This window comes from Microtus pennsylvanicus, chromosome 15 (assembly GCF_037038515.1).
Source record: "Microtus pennsylvanicus isolate mMicPen1 chromosome 15, mMicPen1.hap1, whole genome shotgun sequence".
NCBI lineage: Eukaryota > Metazoa > Chordata > Mammalia > Rodentia > Cricetidae > Microtus > Microtus pennsylvanicus.
Genome location: NC_134593.1, coordinates 34,441,773 through 34,466,315, shown reverse-complemented (window position 1 = coordinate 34,466,315; position 24,543 = coordinate 34,441,773). Strand labels below are relative to the sequence as shown.

The window sequence follows — 24,543 nt, the reverse complement described above, 5'->3', positions numbered from 1 at the left end:
TTTTTTTTTCTCATTAGAATTTGGAGAGGGTTTTATCCATTTCAATGTCCTGCTCTGCCATTGGATGAGCTCTGTGTGATGACCATTATCTTCCCACCTGCCTCTAATCATAGGTACTGTTTCCTCTCCTTTCAAAACATCCATGCCCCTGCCTCAGATTCAGTGTCTTTCTTTAGTGCTGTGTTCCAGGGATGACGCCTTGGCCCGGGACCTTAAGTAAGGACTCCTGAAGGAGGAAGTGTTCTCCTCAGCAGGGGTCAGGCTACTTTCGCACTTCTTACCTTCTTGCAGCTGGTAACTTCTACAGCCACTTAGAACACCCAATCATTACCTTCCAAATCAGATTTCTTATGTGTTAGCACGAAGGAGGAGTCTTGATCTAGTATGGTTGATGATCTTAAAGGCGTTCCTGTGAAAAGTTGAAAGAGAGTGGTCATTCTGGTTTTAGGCGTGGTCGTCACAATGGGTCCATGTTGTACACATGGAGTACATTGGGGTTCTTGGCACCCAAGGGCTGATTGAGGGAGGGGAAGGGTGGAGGCTGCAGGGCATAGCTGCTTGACTTCTTTGGTGACTTACTTTAAGACTGCAGTAAATCGGTGGGCTCCCCTGGCCATCCCTATCATCACCACAGGGCTAGCAAGGCTGAAGGCTGCCTCAGAGGTCTAAATCCTATTGTGGGAATCAGAGAGCCAGGCGGCTCCCAGGCTGTGGGGATGCACAGCGGGGCATTCTTGTCACCAAAGCAAGGGAACCTCTGTGCTTTTCTCATGCTAAGAGCTGCACAGGAGAAACCTAGAGGAAAGAGCCACAGCCAGCACAGACCTGCTGAGCTTGCACTGCCTCTACTGTGTTTTCCATAGACCTTAAACACACCACGTCACTCCCATTTCCGCTCCCTTTGGGTTTTGTGCTATTATCTCTTCTTCCTATTCCTAAATAGGCGTGCACCCAACACACACACACACACACACACACACACACACACACACACACACACACTGTCTCTCTCTTAAATATATAGCACATACACTCTTACATACACACATACGCTCCTTACCCACAATGCACACCTAGCACACACTGTCTCTCTCTCACACACACACATTCTTATACACACACACTCCCTCTTACCCACATGCACACATAACACACACTCGGTCTCTCTTTCTCACACATGAACACTCATACACACACACACACACACTCCATCTTACCCACACATATGCACATGACACTCACAATCTCTCTTACACACACTTTCTCTCTTACATACATGACACACACATGCACACACACACACTCCCTCTTATCCACACATGCACACACTGTCTCTCTTACACTCTTACACACACACTCTCTCTTATCCACATATATGCACATAACACACACAATCTCTTACACACACTCTCTTACATACATAACACACACACTCTTACACACACGTGCACATAACACACATGATTTCTCTTACACACATACACACACACACACACTCTCTCTCACACACACTTTTTCTCTCTCACATGCACACTCACACCCTGCATTCCATTCTTGCAGCAGAAGAGGAACAGGCCCCTGAGGGAAAGAAAGCACTTTGCTGCACCATTCACGGGAGGGTTGGGTTTGCATCAGGCTCTCAGGGCTTAGATGGGAGACCGACATGCGCACTGCCAGCACCTACTAGTTTTTAGCATGAGCCCCAACACCCCATAAGCAAAAGTCACTTAAGCTCAGAAAGCACACCTGTCTTGGTTAGGGTTACTGTTGCTATGGTGAAATACCATGATCAAAAGCAACTTGGGGAGGAAAGGGTTTCTTTGGCTTACATAACTCGAGTCCATTAAGGGAAGTCATGACAGGAACTCAGACCTAGCAGGAACCTGGAGATAGAAGCTGATGCAGAGGCCAGGGAGGAGTGCCGCTAACTGCCTTGCTCCTCATGGTTTGCTCAGCCTGATTTCTTATATTCCCCCAAAGTGAACATGCTGTCCTAGGCTGGGCCTCCAGTTACACTTGGTTATGGTAACTTTTTGCTGTCCCATTTACTCACTGGGATATTGTTGAATGAGAGTCCTGGCAGTACACAGCACCCTTCCACCCGTACCTCCCTAGCGTGTTGTTGGGGGATTTAACAGAGCAAGATTTGATATAAATTAACAGTGTATATTTTTCTGAACCCACTCCTGGCCTATGTTTCTGCCTGTTGAAATCTAGACTATGATTATATTATCAAATTTAGGTCACCTACAAATAGAAATATCCCTTCCACATTTGCAAAGACTGCCCTGCTAAGAGCCTCCTTGCTTTTCTGAGGGGGTCTGAGCTGCTCAACAGTTCTCTGGAGACTGCTCCGTTACTGTGTCATTGTCTCTCTTTAGCGCCCACCTCACACTGTTCTATCTTTGTCCCCAAACACGGAAAGACTTTGGGCATTAAAGGCCTGGTGCGATTTGACTCTGTAGGATTGTTATACTTGCCAATGGCCATTTTGTCAAAAAATGACAACCAACATTAAATGATTGTCCCTGCTATATACTGGTTTGTTGAGGTTATTTTACTCTCAATATCTGTCCTAAATTGGCCATGAGCTCGTATCTCAGAAAGATGGCTGAGCCATTCATGTTCTCTCTATATTTAGGGGCTATTTTGTTTAGATTGGAAGGTAACAGTGATCATTCTCTTCCGACTTTTTGAACAACTTTGGTTTCTGCTACTTCTTTTTCAGTTTGTTGTACTTTTTCTAATCTGAAGCTTATTTTCTTTCCCCGTGAAGTAAAAATGAAAGACTGGATGTAGAACTTGACTCTGCAATTCCCTCGCATAGAGGAGTGCAGCCAGGTCGGTTAGAACCTTCTTTGTGCTCTAGTTACATTAACAGAGCCCCTGGGCCTGGAGAGTGGTTCACAGCTCTTGCTACTCTTGGAGAGGACCTGGATTTGGTTTGCAGCACCCATATCTGGTGGCTCACAACTGCCTGAAACTGTCGTTCTTCCGGGGGTTCAGTGCCCTCCTCTGACTTCTGTGGGTACTGCATACACATGGTGCACAAACAGGCAGAGCCCCTGGTTTTTGTCGTTGTTTGTTTTTTACATTTTTTGCTTATTCTTTATGTCATCATGCCTCCATCTACTCATCCACCCCACCATAATAAAACAAAATAAAATTTAAGAGAAAAAAAAGGAAGAAGGGAAAAATCTTGTCATGGAAGCTGCAGTGTGACACAGTGAGTCATGCAGTAAACTCCTTTATCCATACATCTTTACACGCAGGCATTCATCCCAAAGAATCATTGGTCTGCTTCGAGGTCCCTGGTCTCTGTGACACTATGGACGATGCTGGGCCCTCATTGGAACTCTTTTCCTGGACATCCCATTGCTGCCCTGTGTTGTGGAGATCTTGCAGCCCTGGGTCTGCCAGATTGATTCTCCCCAACCCCCGTGCTCCAACAGATTACAGATGGGTGGATGTTGGGATAGGCCAACATAAGCTCCTGTTTTTTTTTATTTTATTATTATTGTTGTTATTTTACAGGAATGTTTCTTCTGGGATTTAGTTTCCCTGGTCATATTCTTTTTTTTTATTGTTTTTATTGAGCTATATAGTTTTCTATGTTCTCCTCCCGTTCTACCCTCTCCCATGATCCCCACGCTCCCAATTTACTCAGGAGATCTTGTCTTTTTCTACTTCCCATGTAGATTAGATCTATGTATGTCTCTCTTAGGGTCCGCATTGTTGTCTAGGTTCTCTGGGATTGTGATTTGTAGGCTGGTTTTTCTTTGCTTTATGTCTAAAAGCCACTGATGAGTGAGTACATATGATATTTGTCTTTCTGGGCCTGGGCTACCTCACTCAACATGATGTTTTCTAGCTCCATCCATTTGCCTGACCACATTCTTCAAGTTCAGAACCATTTACTTTTGTTCATTCATGTCTATGAACATTGTCATTTGTTTCTTAACCTCTGCCCGTGACTCTCTGGAATCCCAGACTAGGGACCAGGGAAGTGACTTAGGGGGAGTGCATCAGCATGATCAAGTTATTGGGTTTCATTTCCAGCGCTAAAACCAGGATCCAAGTCCATGTCTACCAAAGGGCACCCCGTGTAACACATCCTGGTTCTCGCTCTGGGGAGCCTTCCAATCCTGGCCATATCTCTCTTGCCAGGTGGCTTAGAGAATCACTCCCCTGCTCCTCTGCATTTTCAAACACAGTGCCTTGGAACATGCTTCTTTTTCTTTGGAGTAGGATGGGCTCTTTCACCAGCACAACCTAATCCTGAATCAGGGAGAGGGGTGGTGTTCAGTCACATTCTTCAAAGCACTTAACAAACGTACAGTTGCCAGCTACGTGCCAGTGCTAAGTCGATTTCTCCGAGCACAGATGTAACATTCACTGTTCAGATTTCTGTTCTCCTTTGTTTATGACCTGCCATATGTCCAGATAGACAGTCTCTCGGGGCTGGAAACATCTTTCTGGTCCTCCCTTCTGGACTATGAGAATACTCTTTAGTATTCTTTCCATGTCTGACTTGCCACCCTCTGGAGAACAAGTTTCAAGGATTTATCTGGGCAGTTTTGTGAGTGAAATCTGTGCCATACAAGGTACTGTTTCTGACACGTGTGTTCCAGACAATCTTATAACAAAGAGTTCCTCAGACCAAGAGCCTTGGCCCCGGGAGATTTATTCTGAGTTGAATAAAGGTCCTCGGTTTTCCCTCTTCCAGGGACCGTGTTAAGAATGCAGACTTCAGGTTGTCTCAGGCGAGGGTTCAGATAAGGGCTAGAAATAAGCATCTTTGCTGAGCCTCGTGTGGAGGACACTGGGGTCGTGCCTGGTCTCACCCCCACCTTCCCTGCTGGCTTTCAATCCCCAGCTCTCGACCCTGTGGTCTGCTTCTGCCAGTTGCTATATTTCTGCGTTAAGTGGAAGGTGTTTTCTTCCAAAAAAGTGGATCCTTATCTGCCCCTGTACTGTGGATCAACCTTCAGTAAAGTGTGCCATGGCGTCAGGGGTCTTTCTCTCCCCACAGAGTGTCTTCCTGTGTGTCTCTCCTCCACTTTGCACTTCCCCACCGTCCTGGACCTGTGCTTCCGGTTCCTATGTGTCCTCACACCTCTGCCTTGGAGAAGCCATAGCTCTTTCACCAGCCTCTCTCTCTCTCTAGCATGGAGCCAGCCTGGGATGTCACTGGTGGGCATCTCTGTGTCATTTGGTTGGGACTTTAGTCCGTGCGCAAACTCTGATAAAGCTGAGAATGGGAAGTAATTCAAAATCATTTCACAGGATGGTGTGGGAGGAGGCACAATGGGCTTGCCTCTGGAAGTTGCCTCCATGGCTTAGCCTGGTCACATGATCTTGTTTCCCTGGCCTAAGAGACTTCCCCTGGAGGGGGTAGCCTTCTTCAGCCAGCTTGGCTTTTTAGGGCATAAATGTGCTCCTGGTATTTGGCAGGGGCACCAAGCCCTGAGAGATGCTAAATCTCCCCACTGTGCCTTGTTCTTCTACTTGCTCCATCCGTTGATCCTATAATCATGGACCTGCTATGATTAGAGTCCTCTAGAAAGATTACAATCCACCAGCAGAAGGGGAAAGAAAATGCTCCATGAATTTTCAGTGGTTGCTTGTCCTTCCTTGTGTTTCAGTCTCTGCTGCCAGGACTACTGTGAAAACAGAGAGGCTTCCTCTTCCTAAGGTTTGCTGGGATGAACAGACAAGAGACCAACTAACTAGAGCTGATGTCTGGTGCTTGGAGGCAACCACAGAGTTGTCACTTCAGAAATGTCTAGACCCCTTTCCATGGTGGTGGGGCTGGGGTAGGGTGGAGAAGAACTGGAAATATAGACTGGTTTATAAGGACAGTATGTGCTGTTTCAGGGTATCCCAGAGGCTTAGATAGACCCGGGACAATGTTCACTGGCTGTACATCACAGGTAATTCTGTTTGGAATGTTGAGCGAGACCGAAACGAAAGACAAGAGTGTGCCACAGAAGCCTGTTCTGTCCTGTCAACAGGTTGCAGTCCCTTTTCCTGTAGGGACTGAAAATGCAGAGGAAGCACGAGAGGCAATTGCTTTCTTCTGCAGTGGGTGTGGACCTTTGCCAATCCTTGTTAACACTTAGGATCTTTCTATTTAAAACCGGGGCACCATATGTGAGTCCACAGTCCGAGGACGCGTTCGTGACTCTCTTCCCGAGCAACTGTAGGAAACTGGGTGTGCCCTTATCAGAGGCTGTGGAACAGTCCGCACCTGTGGCTGCTGATGCCATTAGTGTTTGACCCGTAGACATTTGCTAGGGAATGCCCGGCTCTTCATAAATGTTTGCTCAGCCTCTGATGGCTGTAAGGACTCCGCCTTGGGAAGAGGCATAGCTGCCAAAGATGCCCACACAGAGCAGAGGGGCATGATGCTTTCCTCCTAAATGCGGACGCAGGCGCGGTATCTGTTAAGCATGGATACTAAACCAATTGTGGGTGAAGGAGGCACAAAGGTCTTAGAGGGTCTTCCTGGTGTGTGTCCACATGGAAGGGTTGGATCTCGGGACTTTCCTTCCCACACGGTCTCTTTGTCCCCATCTCCCCCCACATTCTTTCAGGCTTAGTGTTGACACTGCTAGGCAGTTACTAAGTCCCTTTGGAGTCTCGTTTGTGCATGTTTAGATGAAAGCTCAGCATTCTCCCGCAGAGGTCACTAACTCTGCACAGTTCCAGTTTTCAGGGAGTCTGTGAGAATCCATGTGTGGGCCAAATGAGTCCCTTAAGCCTGGGAAAACACGTCCAGCGTCCAGTGACTGGTGTGGACGTGTCCTCTATGTCCCCGCCATTTCTGGAGTGGCTGCTGATTTTGTTTAGTCACCTTTGAGCCACAAAATTTAGTAGACAGGCATTAGGCAGGGAGATGAGGTAACAGGGAATCCAGTTTCTTGCTGTCTTGGTTACAGATGGAAAGGAACCCAGTGAGTCAGCCATGGGTCATTTACCACGGCTGGACTTTAGGATTAAAAATGGTAAGAGACGCATCTAGTTTTTCACCCCAAGACCCAGAGGGTAGGACCTTTGATCTCAATTGGGGAGAGAACTGAGACCATTGATGCCATCTCCCTGAAATCTCTTCTGTGTGTTTTATGATGGTTTGGTCTGCATTAGCACTAGCCTCAACTGCGTTCCAAGACACAGTCTGAGGTGGCTTTCATCCTGTTGACTAGCCTCCATATCTTGTCTGGACGCGGTCTATTGCCTCAAAGACCCAGAGCACAACCTGTCCCCGAGGGAAATGCTGCCTGGGCGCTTACAGCAAAAGACAAGGGGCAGAGAGGAGGCAGGAGGCAATGCCTATATCAGCTCTTTGCAGATACTTCCTAGGGGATCTGGGATGTGTAGTGGTGGGTGATAGGATTGCCAGGGGGTTTTCACTTTTTATACAAATATGTCTGGCTTGGCATCTTATCATGTAGAACTGTGTCATGTTATAAGGACAGAGGAGAGCACTCAAGCCTCAGTCACCCACACGCGCGCACACGCATGCATGCACACACACGCACACATACGCGCCTGTGCACTGCAAGGCCATCCCTCCCATCTCAGGCCTTGGAACCTGGCCCTGGGGTCCTGGTAGGGTGTAGCCTCCCTTACCCATCTTGCTCTCATAGTAGGGCCATTCTGTCTGACTGCTCTGGTCTCTTAGAGAGACAACGGCTCCCGACAAACTGTAGTAAGAAGACGTGGTGAACTTCAGGCCATGGTCAGAGCGGGGAGGAGTGGCAGGTAGGAGACTGCTTTCTTGAGCCTTATTGGGAACTGGGCTCCTGTCAAAGGGGAGCAAAAGGGTTAGTTAATTTCCATTCAGAAGTCAGGTTAGGATCCCAGGTGTATAGCCCCATGGGGTTGGGAAGAGAGTGGCTACTCTTCGTCTCCTATAGACTTCTCCAGTTTCCGGTGGCAGAGTATAGAAGATGAGGAGGTCCCGGCTTATGGATCACAGAGAATAGACCTGTGTACCCTTCCATGTAGCCAGCTGCTGTTTCACTGAAACCTGAAAGGATCTATGGATGCCTTCACTGACAACAGAATATTCTAGAACATTCCCCATCAATCCTGGTTCTGAGCTCTGCTTACTGTCTTTAGAGTCTCCTCCTGCCTGACAGTTGCTTTAGGAGTGTGAAACCCACAGAAATACATGTCACAATGTGTCGAAAGACTAGGCTAGCATGCCACGGTTTTCCAGGGGTTTAAAATCAAGCATGGAGGTGTGTCCCGTAGATGGCTCACTACTGTCTGAAGTGCTGGAGAGGTAGATGGCCGGGTGTTGGAATGAGGTGTGGGCAATTCTAATGTGCTATGTCCTTTCTCAGGAATATTTGGATTTTCCCTGGGTTCAGACTAAAGTTCAAAGGGAGTGTCCACACGGAAATTATTTAATATCACTGTCCTAGCTGGCCCAAAGAGACAGGTCCAATAAATATTGAGGTGGTGACTATGTCTGGTAAGAAACTGTAGGGTACTTCTCTGAGGGACTCAGTCCAAATGACATATAGACATCTAAGCACACCCCCTTCCCCCGCACAGGCATCTCTGGTTGTCAGAGTTCTCTGTAGGGCCCCAGGGAATTGAACATGTTCTCAATGGAATACGGATAAAGATGGGATGGGTCTGTGATCTTGGCATCTAGATGACCTGGGATCATGACTCATGCTCTCGGCCTGTGAAGTGTCTTCCTAGTGGCCCACAAGGATCAGAATGAAGAAGACCCTTCATACTTGCCAAACTGGTCCTGTGTGTGAAGTACTTCACCTGGGCCAATGCTCCCAGGTGAAGACCCAACTGCCAGGAGACAAAACAGCTGCTCTGTAGTGCCTGGCTGGCTGGAGCTGTGAGACAGACTTGACAGGCAGTCTGTCTGTCCCCTTTGCAGCCAATCCTCAAAACAAATGAGGGAGAGGTGTCTTTGACAAGCCATGCCTTGTGGGTGTGTTTGTATATGGCCTGTGGTGTGTGTGTACGTGTGTGTGTGTGTGTGTGTGCGCGTGTGTGGTGTCTTATAAGATCCACCCTGCCTGGGCCCTAGAGGTGTGGAATATAGACCAGAGGGGTCAGTGCAGAACAGAACTGGGGGGCTGCCTTGTCAGAATCAGCCCACTGCTCTGAGCTATAACTTGTGGTAAATCAGGGATATCCCAACTTCTCACCACCCCCCAAAAGGGCTTGTGAGTTTTCATAATCTCATGTCCATTCAGCTCATCAGTGGAGAAGGGGACCACCCATTCCGGCCTCTGCAAGTACACTCATGGGGGGATTATAGGATACACAACAAAAGACAAGGATAGCATGTCGGGACACTTGGGTAGAGCTGGGCACACAGAAGAACGTGCTTATTTCGCAGACGTTTCTGTTTTCATCATCTAGGGCATGCTGGCCTCTGTTGCAGTGTTTCCGTCACTATTCAAGCAAGCCTTGGGAATATGCTCAAGCTGATTCTTCCTCTGTATAGCTCGCAACTTCTCCTTGGCCATCTGCTCTTCTATCCAGGGACAGCATTGCCTATCAGCTCTTTGCTGACTGCCTCTAGTAACCGCCTGTCTCTGGTTAGTACCTGTCCCTGATGTAGACTTTGATCCAAACTCAGAAGGCCCTGCCCTTTTATTGCTGGACGTCCTGGGCATTCAGATGCTCGACCTTGAAACCCTCCCCTGTGAGCTCTGTGGTGACTTCCAGGAGCTCCTTACTCAATGTCCTTCCTCAGGGACCTGCTCTCTAAGGCCTTCTCCACTCCTCTCCATCTTTGAAAAGGTGTTTTTCACCTGGCTTATGCAAAAGATTATTACCTTGCTTTAAGACTGGCCTGGCCTGCTGCACCAACTGCCTTGAGTTCTATGGGGTGGGGGGGGAGAACAGAAAGGAATTATTGATCCCGACACAGCATTTTTTCTTTACATTAAACATATCTTGTTAAGTCTCTAACGGTGAGGACGAGAGGACTGGGTTGCAGAAATGTTCTGCTTCTGTCTCATTCTCCCTCTTCATGGTTCTCTTTAAAAATGAGGATGTTTAAACTGGAGAGAACTCAAGCAGACAAGGATCCAGATTTGCTCTGCTAATCTAAGGTACTCACAGTGCCCCTCTGCCACAGGATGAAGGGACAGCCCTGCAACGAAGGTGCCAGATGGAACAGGGGGTGAATATTTAAGATTAGGAAGATTTCTTTCTTTCTTTCTTTCTTTCTTTCTTTCTTTCTTTCTTTCTTTCTTTCTTTCTTCCTTTCTTTCTTTCTTTCTGGATCCAGGATCTCTCTCTCTACATAGCCCTGGCTGTTCTGGAGCTCACTATGTAGACCAGGCCCAACTCACAGAGATCCACCCACACGCCTCTTCCTCCAGGATGCTGGGATTCAAGGAATGCATCAGAACTTTAACCATTGGGGTCACTTAATAGTCTGATTGTCTTTAACCATATGATACCAAGAGTTTCAAGTACAGTCATCATTAACTCAAGTGAAGAATTGCTAGAGCCCGGCACGGTGTCCCAGGGCATTGATGACAGTTACGAGCCCCTGAGGAGATGTCTCCCAAGTCCTTTGGCCCTGCCTCATGATCTCTTGTCTTTTGCTTTATCTATTTCACAAAGCAGGAAAATGTGGCCCTGGAAGATCTGTTACACATAAGTCAATGACTAGGGAATAGCATATAATATGATTATGGCTACCTTTCACATTGTCTCAGAATACTGTGTGTCTGATGCATCCTGTAAGGGAGTCTACTGTTGTTGCTCAAGAGAAGAAACCAAGACAAGAGATTAGGGGACTTGTCCAAGTTCATGTAACTCGTAAGTGGGACAGGGCTGTCATCCAGGCCTAAGAAGTCACGCCACTAAGAGAGAAAGACCTTCTTGATGGCAGTCAGCCACTCATAAACAAATGGCAGTAGTAATTCATCTTTACCACCTGATTCTGGGGCAGGCATTACTAGCTGATAATAGCTCTCGTTCCTGCTGGGCCTAGATAGGGTCCCTCAATCCCCTCAAAGTTAGTCACCCACCTCTGACTCCTAGTAACTGATCAGAATGAGCAATGGTAGTTCAGATGTTCTAAGGTTCTTTTTTTATAAATACCAATTAATTTATTAAAAATAAGTATGTGTGTGTGCAAGTACGTATGTGTGTGTCTTTATAAAATAAATATCTGACTGGCTGATTCAATTGTCTGCTATGGGTCAGGATGGCATTCTTGTTCAATTCCGTGTCCCACAATAGTTATATCTTAAAGATATTTGAAGAATATTCTACATTAAAAACCTTGACATATAGTTTTTTTTAAAAAAAACTAAGAATTCTCTTTTCAACCCCCTCCTAATTTGTTTTGCATAATCTAGAGTGGTACCGGGGTTTGCCTAGCTCAAGGAGCTCTTCCCCGTGCCGGTAAAGCCATTCTAACATTTCCCTGCAGGGGTTTCAGTGCTTTTCCAATTTTTGCTAGCAGGTTGTTTATTTTCAGAGCCTGTGCTTTATGCACAGTTCTATTCACTCGACAGCATTGTGTTTGTCCTGCTCCAGTGGGTAATATATTTACAAAGATCCAGCACATAGAGAGGACATGCTAAGAATGCTTGATCCACGCCGTGCAGAAGAAAAGCACGAGCTGCTATTTTTCAGTATTAACATTACACTTGGCATTTGGACAGCAGGGATATTCGATCCCCAGAGGAAGCCTGATGGTAGAGGCACACAGAGAAGGATGTCCCAGCTGCAGGGCAGTTATTTCTGCAATGCATCAGCTCAACTTCTGTGAGGGTAGTTGGAATCCATGATGTTATGTCTGATGGGATGCAGGAGAATGTAAAGATGAAAGCTGAAGGTAACAAAGATGGATCCAGAAAAATAGCTTCGTTCTCAATTTAGATCCACATCAAGATGATGCAGATGGCCTGGGTTTAACATTTCTGTACCTGACTAGATCTTATGAAGTCACAACATCATGGGAAGAGGCCACATGGGTCTCTGTGCCAGGACACATTAGCCAGAGCTGGCAAATAGCACAGTGGTCACTGCTGCCAGAATAGAACCTGACTCAAGGCAATGCTGCCCACCGCAGGAGCAGTGCTGTAGAAAAACATCAGTCCTTGGCTGAGAGTCATCACTCAGTAGCACTGGAAGATTATTCCTTCTAGGGGGCTGCGCAGGTGACCTGGGAAGCAAAGTCTGGTGGCCCAGTGTTAGATTGTAGGTCTGTGTTCTGGGAACCGCTCACTATGCAGCTGAGGATGACCTTGAATTTCTAACTATGCTGCCCTAGTTCTCAAGGGCTGTGATTACAGGCGTGTTCCACCGCATCCAGTTTAGGTGGTGCAGGGGATCAAATCTAAGGCTCATGGGTGCTAGGCAAGCACTCTACCAAATGAACTACTTCCCAGTCTCAAACGGCTGTCTAGAAAAGTAACAATAATTGAGGGGTGATAGACCTGTAACCCCAGGACTCAGACGGTCTAGGCATCAGGATGCCCTGAAGTCAAGGCCAACCTCAGTTACATAGTGAATGTCATACTCACTAGGGTTACAGAGGCAGACCCTGTCAACAAAACAAAAGGAGACAGAAGGTAACACTAAAGTTGGAAGCAATGAATGATCAATAATAGGGACTGAATAGCAATATTGTGGTTTAGCTGGGACGGATGTGGATGGACAAGTGGGGGCCACGGGGAGAGCGTGGTTAATGGGCACACGTGGACAAGAGGAATGACTTCGAATGTCCACTGAAGGAGTAGGAGAACTACAGATGACAACAATTAGGTGGATATTTCAGAGATAGCAGACGATTTTGAACATTCCCACCATAAGGAAGAGACACATGTTATGAAGGGCAGATTTCTCAGGTCCCTCATCGGATCGTTACACACTGGCATTGTAATGCCACGCTCAGTAACGTGTGCAATTGCTATGTCAGTTAAAATAAAAATATTAGAAAGAAAAGTTAATGCATTCAAAATTTCAAATTATAAAATTCACGAAATATATTTGTAATCACAAATAAATGTACCTTGAAAGCAAGTATTTCGAGAGCATGATCCTTTTCCAAAAGGCAAGACCTATCAACCTGGTAACCAATACAGGATAGGATCTTGCTAGCAAATTATGTACGCACAATTAGTCTGCATATTACACGTGCACGTGTATGTAAGCCTAAGGAATGTAGAGCTGAGTATGAGAAACGGTCGTCATCTTTGGTGGTAAATTTTGCAACAGCATTGTCCTTTTTGAATGAGGATGGATGAAGTTTTATCACAGGTGTTTTAGAAGTCATACACAATATAAGAAAAAGAAGCAAGTTCATAAGGATAACTCTCAAGGCTGCCCCTTCAGACTCCACCCACGTGCGAACTGTGTACACATGCGTGTGTGCGTGTTGTTGTTATAGTGAATAGACTGAACTCTGCTCAGTTGGCAGAATGTTTTTCAGAACATGTACACAGATGAAGTGGTGGTACAGGCTGTAACCCCAGCACTTGGGAGGTCGAGGCAGGAGGGTCACCCTGGGCTACAGGGTGAATTTGAGGTCATTTGGGAATAAATGAAGCCCTTTTTCAACAGACAAAGGAGCAAAAGAAGGGATGGACAAACAAGTCAGGCAGGTGCTTCACACTGTTGAAGTCTCCCTGATGCTCTCTAGGTAGGGGCTGGGCTGCAGACATTCTGAGCAGTTTGGTCTTGAGGGCATCCTCTCTGTCAGCACCATGGACAGAGCAGGAGTACCTGGGGCTTTCAGTCTCTCCCACTTGCTGTTTCTGCCTGAGTACCTAGGGAGCCAGGACTCACAGCCAGATGCTCAGATAAAACTGCTCTTCCCCTTTCAGATGCTTCTCTAGACACCCTTCCTGCAGATACTCTCCCCCTTCCAGAAGCTTCTCCAGAAACTCTTCCCTGCAGATACTCACCCACTTCCAGAAGCTTCTCTAGACGCCCTTCCTTGCAGATACTCTCCCCCTTCCAGATGCTTCTCTAGACACTCTTCCCTGCAGATACTCACCCTTTCCCGTATGTTTCTGAAACTGTTTTCCTTTTAAATACGTTTTCTCCTCCACAAATGCTTCTTTAAACAGAAAAGCTTCTCTCCGTAGAAATGTTTTCTCATCCAGATAATCATCCTCCTCCAGGTAATCGCTGTCCTCCAGAGATTCCTCCTCCTCCACAGACTCCTCATCCTCCAGAGACTCTTCGCTATCTATATACCCCTCCGACACATACTCCAGACTACTCAGAGATTCCTCCAGTGAACTCTCATCTTCCTGTTCTTCACTATCCTCTCCATCCGAGGAAGCTGCCACTGTGTTATGTTTAGGAGCCACAGTAGGGCTAGAACCCGAGGGCTCTGATGATGAAGTATCATCAGACATGATGGAGAAGCCTAAGCAGATGAGTAGATGAGTCCTTTAAGTAGCAGGTAATGTCACAACGTCACTTTACCATCCTGGGAGCCAAGAAAGGAATAAAATCCCATTAGTAAGTACAAGCCCACCGAATAGGATAGAAATCCATTTTGTCCACTCAATTCCTTCAGTAGTCTCTGGAGGCCCTTTGTGGGTGCAGATAAGTGCGTGGTGGCACGAAGGGCTGCCTCTTCCCCAAACAGAAGGACTGGAGGCTTCGCCCTCAGTAGCTGGTAGGGGATATACACAGCATACTGTGAAGTAGATAGGCCGGCCAGTGAAGGCATGGCTGGGGACTGCTGATGTGACTGCCAGAGAACTTCTGCGTTTATTTGCTGAGAAATACTCATTGCCACAATAAACAGAGGTGCACCATCCAGGCCCCTGCTCAAAGATGAACTGTTCTAGCGTGTGCCTTTAATCCCAGCACTTGGGAGGCTGAGGCAGGTGGATCTCCGTGGGCTCGAGGCCAGCCTGGTCTACAGAGTGAGTAGTTCCAGGGTAGGCTTCAAAGCTGCACAGAGAAACCATGTCTCGAAAAACGAAACAAAACAAAACAAACAAACAAAAGATGAACTTTTCCCAGCTATGCAATCAGCTCCCATTTGCCAGGGCCTTCAGTATCTGCCTGTGACTTTTGCCTGGAGCTGGGCTCCTTTAGAGACAGCTAGCTTGTGACTAAGGAAGCCCAGCCAGCTTCAGGTGGGATGTCCAGGTGACAGTCACCCTATAGTTCTCCAGTAGCTTGGTCCAAGTTCCCAAGTTTGCCCTACAAGCACTATCTAGCCCTCTTCTTTCTAGGAGGTCAAGGCCAAGAAAGACTTTGCCTCTTCTAGTCTGTTCCCAAGCTGTGGCAGGCAGCTTCATGACATTCTGGAAGAGAACTGAAATTAGAAATTAATAAAGAGAAAGGAGGTGTGATAGTTAATACTGAATGCCAGCTTGAGAAGATGTAGCATCACCCAGCAGACAAAGCTTCTCCAGGCTTTCCTGGGAGGGTTTAATCTAGATTAGATGAATTGAACTGGGCAGGTCCACCCTGAAAGTAGGCAGCTCCATTCCCGAGGCTAGGGTCCCGTTTTGACTGCATGAAAAGGAGAAAGAATAAGCATTCCTCTCCCTCTGCTTCCTGGCTATGTTTGCAATGTGACCCTCTGCCTCAAGCTCCTGCAGAGTGGTGAGTACCTTAACTGTCATCATAGAACCTTCACTCAGTTCTGATGGAAGCAGACACAGAGATCCACATCCAAGCTCCAGCTTGAGCTATAGGAGTCCAGTCGAAGAGAGGGAGGAGGGATTATATGAGCAATAGGGAGTCAAGGTCTTGATGGGCAGACCCACAGAGTCAGTTCACCCAAACTCGTGGGAGCTTACAGACTCTAGACCGACAGCTGGGGATCCTGCATGGAATCGAACCAGGTCCTCTGCATATAGATAACAGTCTGTAGCCTGGGTTGTTTCTGGGACCCCTGGCAGGGGGATGAGGATCTATCCCTAGTGCGTGAGCTGGCTTTTTGAAACCCATTCCATATGTTGAGATGCCTTGCTCAGCCTTGATGCAGGGGAGGGGGGTATTGGTCCTGCCTCAACTGAATGAGCCAGGTCTTTCGATTCCCCATGGGAGGCCTTACCCCTTTTGAGGAATGGATGAGGGTGAGACTAGGGTAGGTGGGTGGGAGGGGGAGGAAGGGAGAAAAGGGAAACTGTGGTTGGTATGTAAAATAAAAAATAAAGAATTTTGTGGCTGAGTATGGTGGTACATGCCTTTAATCCCAGCACTGGGGAGGAAGAGGCAGGTGGATCTCTGTGAGTTTGAGGCCAGCCTGATCTACAGAGTGAGTTCTAGGACAGCCAAGGCTATGTTGAGAGAACCTGTCTCAAAAAACAAAACAACGGGGGGGGGGGGAGGAATGGGAGGGAGGAAGGAGGGGAAACTGAGGTTGGAATGTAAAATAAATAAATGGAATAAAAAAATATAAAAATAAAACAAAACAAAACCAAAAATCAACCAGCATACAAAAGAATTTTGTATGAGCTAGTTGATTATCCAATTCCAAATGGTCAGCCCTGAAAACATGCGTACAAAGAACCTTAAACAGACTAGGTATGGAAGAGAGCAAAGAAAGGAAATGTGAGAGTTTGGAGGGAGGAAAGGGAAGGGGGAAATGATGTAATTATATTATAATCTCAAAAATTAAGCCAGGCGTAGTGGTGCACACCTTTAGTTTTAGCACTAGAAGCAGAAGGAGGAGATCTCTGAGTTTGAGGCTAGCCTGGTCTACAGAAGCAGCACAGGGCATCAAGGGCTACACAGGGAAACCCTGTCTCACAAAAATTAAAAACATGTAAAGTAACATATGAAAGTACAAACATCTTCCAAATAGGGGGAAAAAAGAGAATTTTGTGGTAGAGTGTGCTGCGAGACTTTTCCCGGGGAGGTGAGACAAACATGCATTTACCCCCGATGGACACAGCCAGCAAAAAGAGAGAGACTCTTCTTTTCTAGTCCAGCGTGGGGAGCCACTGTGTTTATTGGGGATTATTACAGCATCATGGGCCGGGCGTAAATCACAGGAGAGTGAGTGACTCCGAGGAATTACATCACTGGAAAGCCCATTCCAGGCTGGGTGGTGATGCAGAAGCTACATCCCGGGCTCTGGGCATCTTCACAGGCTGAGCACAGTTGCTGGGGACTCCTTTCCCTGAGCAATATCTGACTACTCATGTACGAAGCACGATTAATAAAAACTCAGAGAGAGAAATCGGGATTCAACCTGAAGATTCAAAAAAGCAAAACAGTCAGCCACCGGCTCTTACCTCAACCCCATTCTGAAATGGTGGTCCTGCCTCCAGGAATCTCAGAATGAGATTGTTTCTGACAACTGTCTCCTCCCATTTTATAATCCTCTTTAGTTTTGGGATTAAAGGCATGCACTGCCCGGTTTCTATGGCAACTAGTGTGGCTACTGGGATTAAAGGTGTGTCTTACGATTACCTGGTCTGTAAGGCTGACCAGTGGGGCTGTTTTACTCTCAGATCTTCAGGCAAGCTTTATTTATTAAAATACAATTGAAATGCCACTACACAAGTAACCTTGAGCCCTTGTGAGCCTCTTAAGTTTCGTTTGCTTGAGTCTTCAAAACTTTCTCTTCAAGAGGGAAGATTTTAAGTCCAAGGAAATAGTTATACAACAGATGGTCTCAAAAGACAGAACTACCAGGAGAACGTTCAATCCATAAAGAGCCGGAGGACCCGAATTCTACCCCAGAGTGCACTGAGAAGATGAGTGTGGTGATGTCCACTTATAACCCCAGACCTGAGTCTCCCTGGACAGTGGGCACAACCCAAGTGGATGTCCTAGGCAGGAGAGAGATCCTAGTTCCAAAAATAAGGTGTGTGTAACCTGAAGAATAACACCTGAGGATGACATCTGCCCCCCCCCCCAGTAACACATTTAGTTTAGATCTAACTGACTTTTATTTGGGATTCATGGATGTGGGCAGCTTCTATCCTAGAAAGACCCCTCCACTCCACTGTCCCACCTCCAACTGCTTCCTACTGCCCCCACCGCCCGCCTGCAGTAGAACAAGGAAACAGACAATGGGGAGACGTGCCAAGAACAGTGAATCAACACTTTGGGTTCCTTTTCTATTGTAAGAGTGAAGCAGAAGGGTTTTTCTTATTATATCGACTCCATCCATTAGAATTCTCTATTTGCAGGAAAGAGCAGCCACGTTAGGGATCTACTTCCTTGAAATTTAACTTCTAGCTGGACCCTAGTTGGGCAGGTCTGTAATCTCAGCTACTTGGGAGGCTGAGGCTGGGCAGTCACAAGTTCAAGGCCGCCGTGAGTTACATAGTGAGTTCAGGACCAGCCTGAACAATTTAAAGAGACTCTGTCTCAAAATAAGAAGTAAAAAATTAGCCTATGGATGTCAGTCAATGATAAAGTGCTTGGCTAGCATGGATGACATAGGGCTCTAGGTTTGCACCCGACAGTGGGGACAAAATTCTGTTCAAGTATGTCACATTTAGCATGAAAACTGATCATGGCTGGTCTGGTCTGCCAAGGTGAGAACAGAAGCTTAGTGTACAGTTGCCTTATTCTTATTTATCTGAAGGTGTTTAGGGAACTGTTCCAATTAAACCAGCTCCACAGCAAGAGGATTCTTGTGGCCTGGATCTAACCAGAGTCGATGGAAGATTCTGGGAGCTGGGCCTGAAGCTGACTTGCTTTGAGCCATTTTCTGGTGCTGATGTCTTCTTGTGGGTGTTTTGGAGGAAGGTAGGGATGAATAACATATGTGATGGTGTGATGGAGGCGGCTACCATGCGGAAAAGGGTGGATGCCAAGAAATGCCTGACCTAAACCTGCATCTACATACAACTCTCCCTGTTCTATGAAGCTTTATTGAACTTGAAACTTAAGCGTACCGCCTAGGATTGCTGTCAGCATCTACATACTAGCTCCTTGTGCCTCCAGCTTCGGATGGTGAGAGCAATCAGAAATAAAAGAATCTTTAGCTGATCAAACTTCAGCTGGGCTCTGGGACTTTCTTTTAGGTTCATCCACATAGGTCTTTATAAAATTTAACTGTTGCAAGAACTCTGCTAAGAGGTTAGCAACAATCTCCATTCTTTAGATCTCATCATCACTAATATCAGATCAGGGTCCTCACCCTCCACCATTCTCCAGGCCATATTGGATTCTCAGCAAGAATCCTGCCACATCCATTTTACTATAAACCCCCTTGCACCTGGTATCTAACTTTTCATGCATCCTATGTCATCATGATGTTACACTCCCTGGTCCTCCCCAGATGATGTTACACTCCCTGGTCCTCCCCTGATGATGTTACACTCCCTGGTCCTCCCCAGATGATGTTACACTCCCTGGTCCTCCCCAGATGATGTTACACTCCCTGGTCCTCCCCTGATGATGTTACACTCCCTGGTCCTCCCCTGATGATATTACACTCCCTGGTCCTCCCCCGATGATGTTACACTCCCTGGTCCTCCCCCGATGATGTTACACTCCCTGGTCCTCCCCCGATGATGTTACACTCCCTGGTCCTCCCCCGATGATGTTACACTCCCTGGTCCTCCCCAGATGATGTTACACTCCTTGGTCCTCCCCTGATGATGTTACACTCCCTGGTTCTCCCCAGATGATGTTACACTTCCTGGTCCTCCCCCGATGATGTTACACTCCTTGGTCCTCCCCTGATGATGTTACACTCCCTGGTCCTCCCCTGATGATGTTACACTCCCTGGTCCTCCCCCGATGATGTTACACTCCCTGGTCCTCCCCCGATGATGTTACACTTCCCGGTCCTTCCCTTGATGATGTTACACTCCCTGGTCCTCTCCAGATGATATTACACTCCCTGGTCCTCTCCAGATGATGTTACACTCCCTGGTCTTCCCCTGGTCCACAACAGTGGATTTCCCTTACCCTTTGTTACTTGGAACTGAACCCAGGTCCCTTACTCTTACTGCAATTTTTCTATGTAATATCCATATTTGCCATTTTAGTGCCTGCTCATGTGGGGGTTTGTATTTTGACAACAGGGCTGTCCAGCCTGATGGATGAAGAGCACACATACATAGGCTCATCAGATGCTCATCTTTGAGATTTCTTCTTAGCTGCTTAAGGAATTGAAATCAGCCAGGCTCCTGTACCGGCCAGATTGCATTTATCTACAGCATGCTGTCACTCAGGGGTACAAATCTTTTCTTCCCATTCTCCCCCAACCCTCAAGCCTTGAAGAAAAGGGAGGGGAGAGAGAAGGGATCCAGCCAGCTGCATTCTAATTTTAAAGGCCAGGGAGAAAATTATTCTCAACACCTCATTTCAGTTATCTTACAAATGTGCAATAAAAGCCAGCAGCAGAACAAAATCATAACGGCAGTCTGGTGCTTGGTGGATGAGGCAACCTGTGGCTCTGACTTGCCGGATAGACTGCAGGTTAACTCCCGTGCTACAGCAGGACCATACGATACAATACATACGATACCGTACAATACAGCACAACAGAGATTCCGTAATGGGTGATTGTAGTTTATTGATCACTAGATCAGCTTCCCGAGAAGTCGACCTTCACCTGGTCCAGTTAGCAGAGTCTGTTCAGTTTAAGTCATGGTTTTCTGGAAGTCAGAGTGATCATTTACAGTTTCAGGACTGAGAAGGAGCTGAGAGATCTGGCTTCTCTTGGACGCAGGAGTCCACCTTTCCCACGTGAAGTAGATGCTGGATGGAGGTAAGTTCTTTGAAGAGACGGCTCGTCCAGTCTCCATCTTCACTGCTGTTTGTGTTTATGGAGTGAGCAGGGAGACTGAGCATTGCCTGAGTCCTGCCATGTGCCTGGCAACAGCCCCCTGTTTTCATGTCTCTACCCACATTGAGAAAACAAAAGAGGATGTGTGGAGATTCGATTCCTAAGAGTCTGCTAGAGTTCTGGCTTTAAGGCTCTGGTCCCTGTAGAGAAGTGGACCTTGCCCCCAACATCCTACGCTGGTCTCTGCACACGTGCATGTGAGCACACACCCCAGGCTGTGCGACACTACGCTTGAAGAAATGAAAGCAAATATCTCTCATCCCAAATGGTGAACCAACGACAGACCAAACGGCGAATACCACCAAAATAGCTTGTGAGGTGAGCATTCGAGTTTCAGTGAGGCTACCCACAGGAGCAGAAACGCCTCAAAGACAGCTGCAGCTCAGTGCATGACTTACAGGCAGCTTTGTAGGTTGGGGATCATTTCTTCTAGACAAATCAGCTGCAGGCAGTGTGGCTTTGGAAACAGGGTTTCTCTGTGTCAAAAGCCCTGGCTATCCCGAAACTTGCTCTGTAGGCTAGGCTGGCCTCGAACTCACAGAGATCTGCCTGCCTCTGCCTCCCTGAGTGTGGGGATTAAAGGCGTGCAACACAATTACTCAGCTCCTTTCCAGATTTAATGTTTTGTCATGGAGGCTGTTGCTATACAACACCTTCACAGATACTCACGGCAGTTTATTTTGTACACGTAATAGGATTGAAAGTGTGAATGAATGAATGAATGAGCAAAGAGGGTATTAGTCACGTGCTAGGGGCTTTGCTTGACTTACTTCCTGCTTGTGTGCACGTTGTCAAGGTGAATGCTCCGGCCTAAGAGCTTACGCATTGCATAGTAAACAAACGGATGATGGATTTCCCCTCAGTAAGGTTTAGCTTTAGACCTCATGTTTTATTCCAAAGTGAACATTCTTAGTTGAAATAAATGAAGAAGACCTAAGTAGCTATGACAGGCAGGCAGACAGAATGGAGTACTACTCCCTCAGCAGAGGACTGGTTCAATACTGAATGAGGGGAAGAATAGTCTGTTTTCTGCTGGAATGATCCGAGAGGCCTCCACGTCTGACTGTGGTTTTGTGGGTTCAGGGCCCATAGGGATCCCCCCGTGAGCGGACGAATGTGCAGCGCTTGAGCTGCTCTTTGTATTTGTCACCGGGGTCGCAGCTCCATGACTTGCCAGAATGTCTCATGCTTTGGAAACCAAGTGAAGACAAAAATATTTGAAGTTGTGTGGAAACAAAGTCTGGGGAGCAAGGGAAAGGGGCAAGGAAAACAGGCTGCTTCCTAAGATGAACAGGTTTCTTTCACACAACTCAGGTGGCCTCGGATTGGAGGGGGCAGTAAGATGTCCCCTTCCATGTCTCCTTTGGTCTACCTTCCTGACCATCGGATCCGAGGATTCTGGGGAAGCAGTGTGAGGATTTCCTTTGGTTGATGGTCTTGGGTATCTTGGTACCAAGATTCAATTCCTTGTCATCACAATACTGTGCCCGAACTCTCCCGGTCCTCCTGGCTGCTACCCTAGATCTCTACCTGACTACCCTCACCGCCTCCCAGCACCTTCTTCCTGAAGCTGCCCTGTCTACCCTCCCCTGTCCTGCTGCACAGCTCTGATCCTTGCTACCCACTCCACTTTCTTCTTTTTTTCTCAGAGCGAGTATTTTCTGTCCAGAATGTGAGTTCCTGAGGGCAAGGACCCAAGTGCTCCTGTCCAACACGGGTCAAGTGATGCTAATTCTCAGATATGTGGAATGTGTGCATGGTGATCCCAACTTGTCAAGCCCTCTCACTCAGCAGGTAGTGTGGACACCAGGCCTTCCCACCATTCTGCCTGGTCTCTGGGTGTGCAATGCTGTGCCACTCAGCTCTTTGATCTCTTTTCCTGGGCTCCCTGAAGCACCCACTCCAAGGCTCACTGAGACTTCCATGCCCTCAAGGTTTCCCTTCTCCAGTGATTAGAGAGAGGTCATCAAATTTCTTATTCTCCATAACCCTGTTGTCTGTTGCCTCTCCCAGGACTCTATATTGGAATGTTCTAGAATTGTGTCCAGCATCAATATTAAACTGACCAGCTCAAATGTGCCTTCTATTATTCTCTTTTTATGAAAAAAAAAGAGAGAATTTTTTCTTGTTTCTGGGTTTGAGTTCATTCCCATTCCCCTCCATGATGTGGCCGTGTGTTGTGTGTTGATCTGCTAGATCACATGCCCTATCGTCTTTATGTACCATGGCTACTTGCAATGTCAGTACTGCCACCTCCCCTCAAGCATCTAAGGATCAGGGAAGTCAAATGACTCCACCAAGGTTAAACAAGTAACAAGTGGCCACACTGGGGGAGGACCCAGGTCTACTGTGGCTGAGAAGTGTTGCCGATCATCATGGGGACAGAGGATATATCCTCTGGGGAAGGATACTTCTTAGGAATGCTTGCTGGGGTTTCTTTTTCCCTTGGCACTGGCTTTAGTTATCACATGTCTGATTTCACATGCCCTAGCTAAACAACCATCCACCTTGATAAAGTTCAGGAGGGTGAGGGCAGCTCCCTGTCTTTTAACTGAACACAAACTATATTTCTATAACAGAACAAGGTATTTACTTTATTTTTCTTCTTCACTTAAAAATTTACATCCATCTGATAATGAGGAAGGAAGAAAAAAAAGCCCAGGCTTTCAGAAGTTGGGTTGACCTGCATAGACCATAGCTGCGCAGGGACACATTTGGGATTCTCTTCTAGCTGTGTCCAATCCCGAGGTATGGATAAAGCCTTCAGTTTAGGAGTAGATGAGCTCAAGCTCTTAGGGACAGTAGTGTTGCTAAGCCCTCTATATTGAAACAGTAGGGGAGAGGGAAGCTCATAAGACTCAGGAAGCTCACTAAATTTACAAGTCCCAGGATGCTCGGAAAGTTACAAGACTCAGGAAGGACTCTCCTTAAGGCTATACAAGCAACACCTGGTCTTTGAAGACGACTCTTTAGGGGATCCACCTGCAAGATGGGATGAAGCTTTTAAGAATCAGCATCCACACTGGGTTGTCTTTCCCAGTGACAGAGCTGCCTTTTAGTCACCATGATGCTGCAAGTAAGTCCTCATCCATCCTTCTGTGAGTAATCTCAATAAATCCATTGGTTCACGGATGCTTGGATGGAACAGTTTCCTGATCTGACACCAATGCCCTATCTAGAATAGTGGATGTTTATTTGTGCCTCCCCAGGAAAAGTCACACAACAGCGGTTCCTTCACTTATCTAGAGGCTTTCATGGCAGTTGTGTGAAAGAACAGACAAATAATGTAGACAGAGTTCCTACTTGCTAAAACGAAACTCATTTGCATAAAACATATCTTCAGTTAGAGGTTTGCTAGACTAATTTTCGAGAGTCCCTTAGAAAGTCTTCTAATTAACCTTTGCAGACATTCCAAGGTATTAGCAACAAATCAGGGGCATTAGTTATGTTGCAAGAGGTGGCACACTCAACTTGAGACTTCTTTCTTTTATTCGGGGGTAGGATTGGATTTTGGGTGTGCACCCCGTCCACACCACCAGAGTGCTGAGATGCCAAAGCTGAAACAAGGGCCAGCAGACATATGGCTCCTTACAAGTGATAACCAGGGTTGGAAAGAGAAATTACACACCCTGGCTGGGCTCCAATCCAAATGTGTAATTTTGAACATATTCCCTGCTTTTGCCACACATGACTCTACACTTTTTCCTCTTTCATGATATCATAGATTAGCCATGCATCTAAGACTAGCTCCTGTGGCCTGAAGCCCCTGTGGCCAGCTGTGCTGTGAAATTCAA

General features: G+C 46.8%; 1 protein-coding gene across 1 annotated transcript in view; it reads right to left on the bottom strand.

Annotated features, from left to right (window-relative positions):
- Erich6b (glutamate rich 6B) overlaps nucleotides 1-24,543 on the bottom strand; it is a 57,606-nt gene that overhangs the window by 20,971 nt on the left and 12,092 nt on the right. The window contains exons 3-6 of the mRNA XM_075949234.1: nucleotides 14,012-14,389; nucleotides 11,656-11,806; nucleotides 7,633-7,805; nucleotides 332-409 (exon numbers count right to left, since the gene is read on the bottom strand). Of these exons, the coding sequence (XP_075805349.1) occupies nucleotides 332-409; nucleotides 7,633-7,805; nucleotides 11,656-11,806; nucleotides 14,012-14,389 (780 nt within the window). The remainder of the gene's footprint in view (nucleotides 1-331; nucleotides 410-7,632; nucleotides 7,806-11,655; nucleotides 11,807-14,011; nucleotides 14,390-24,543) is intronic.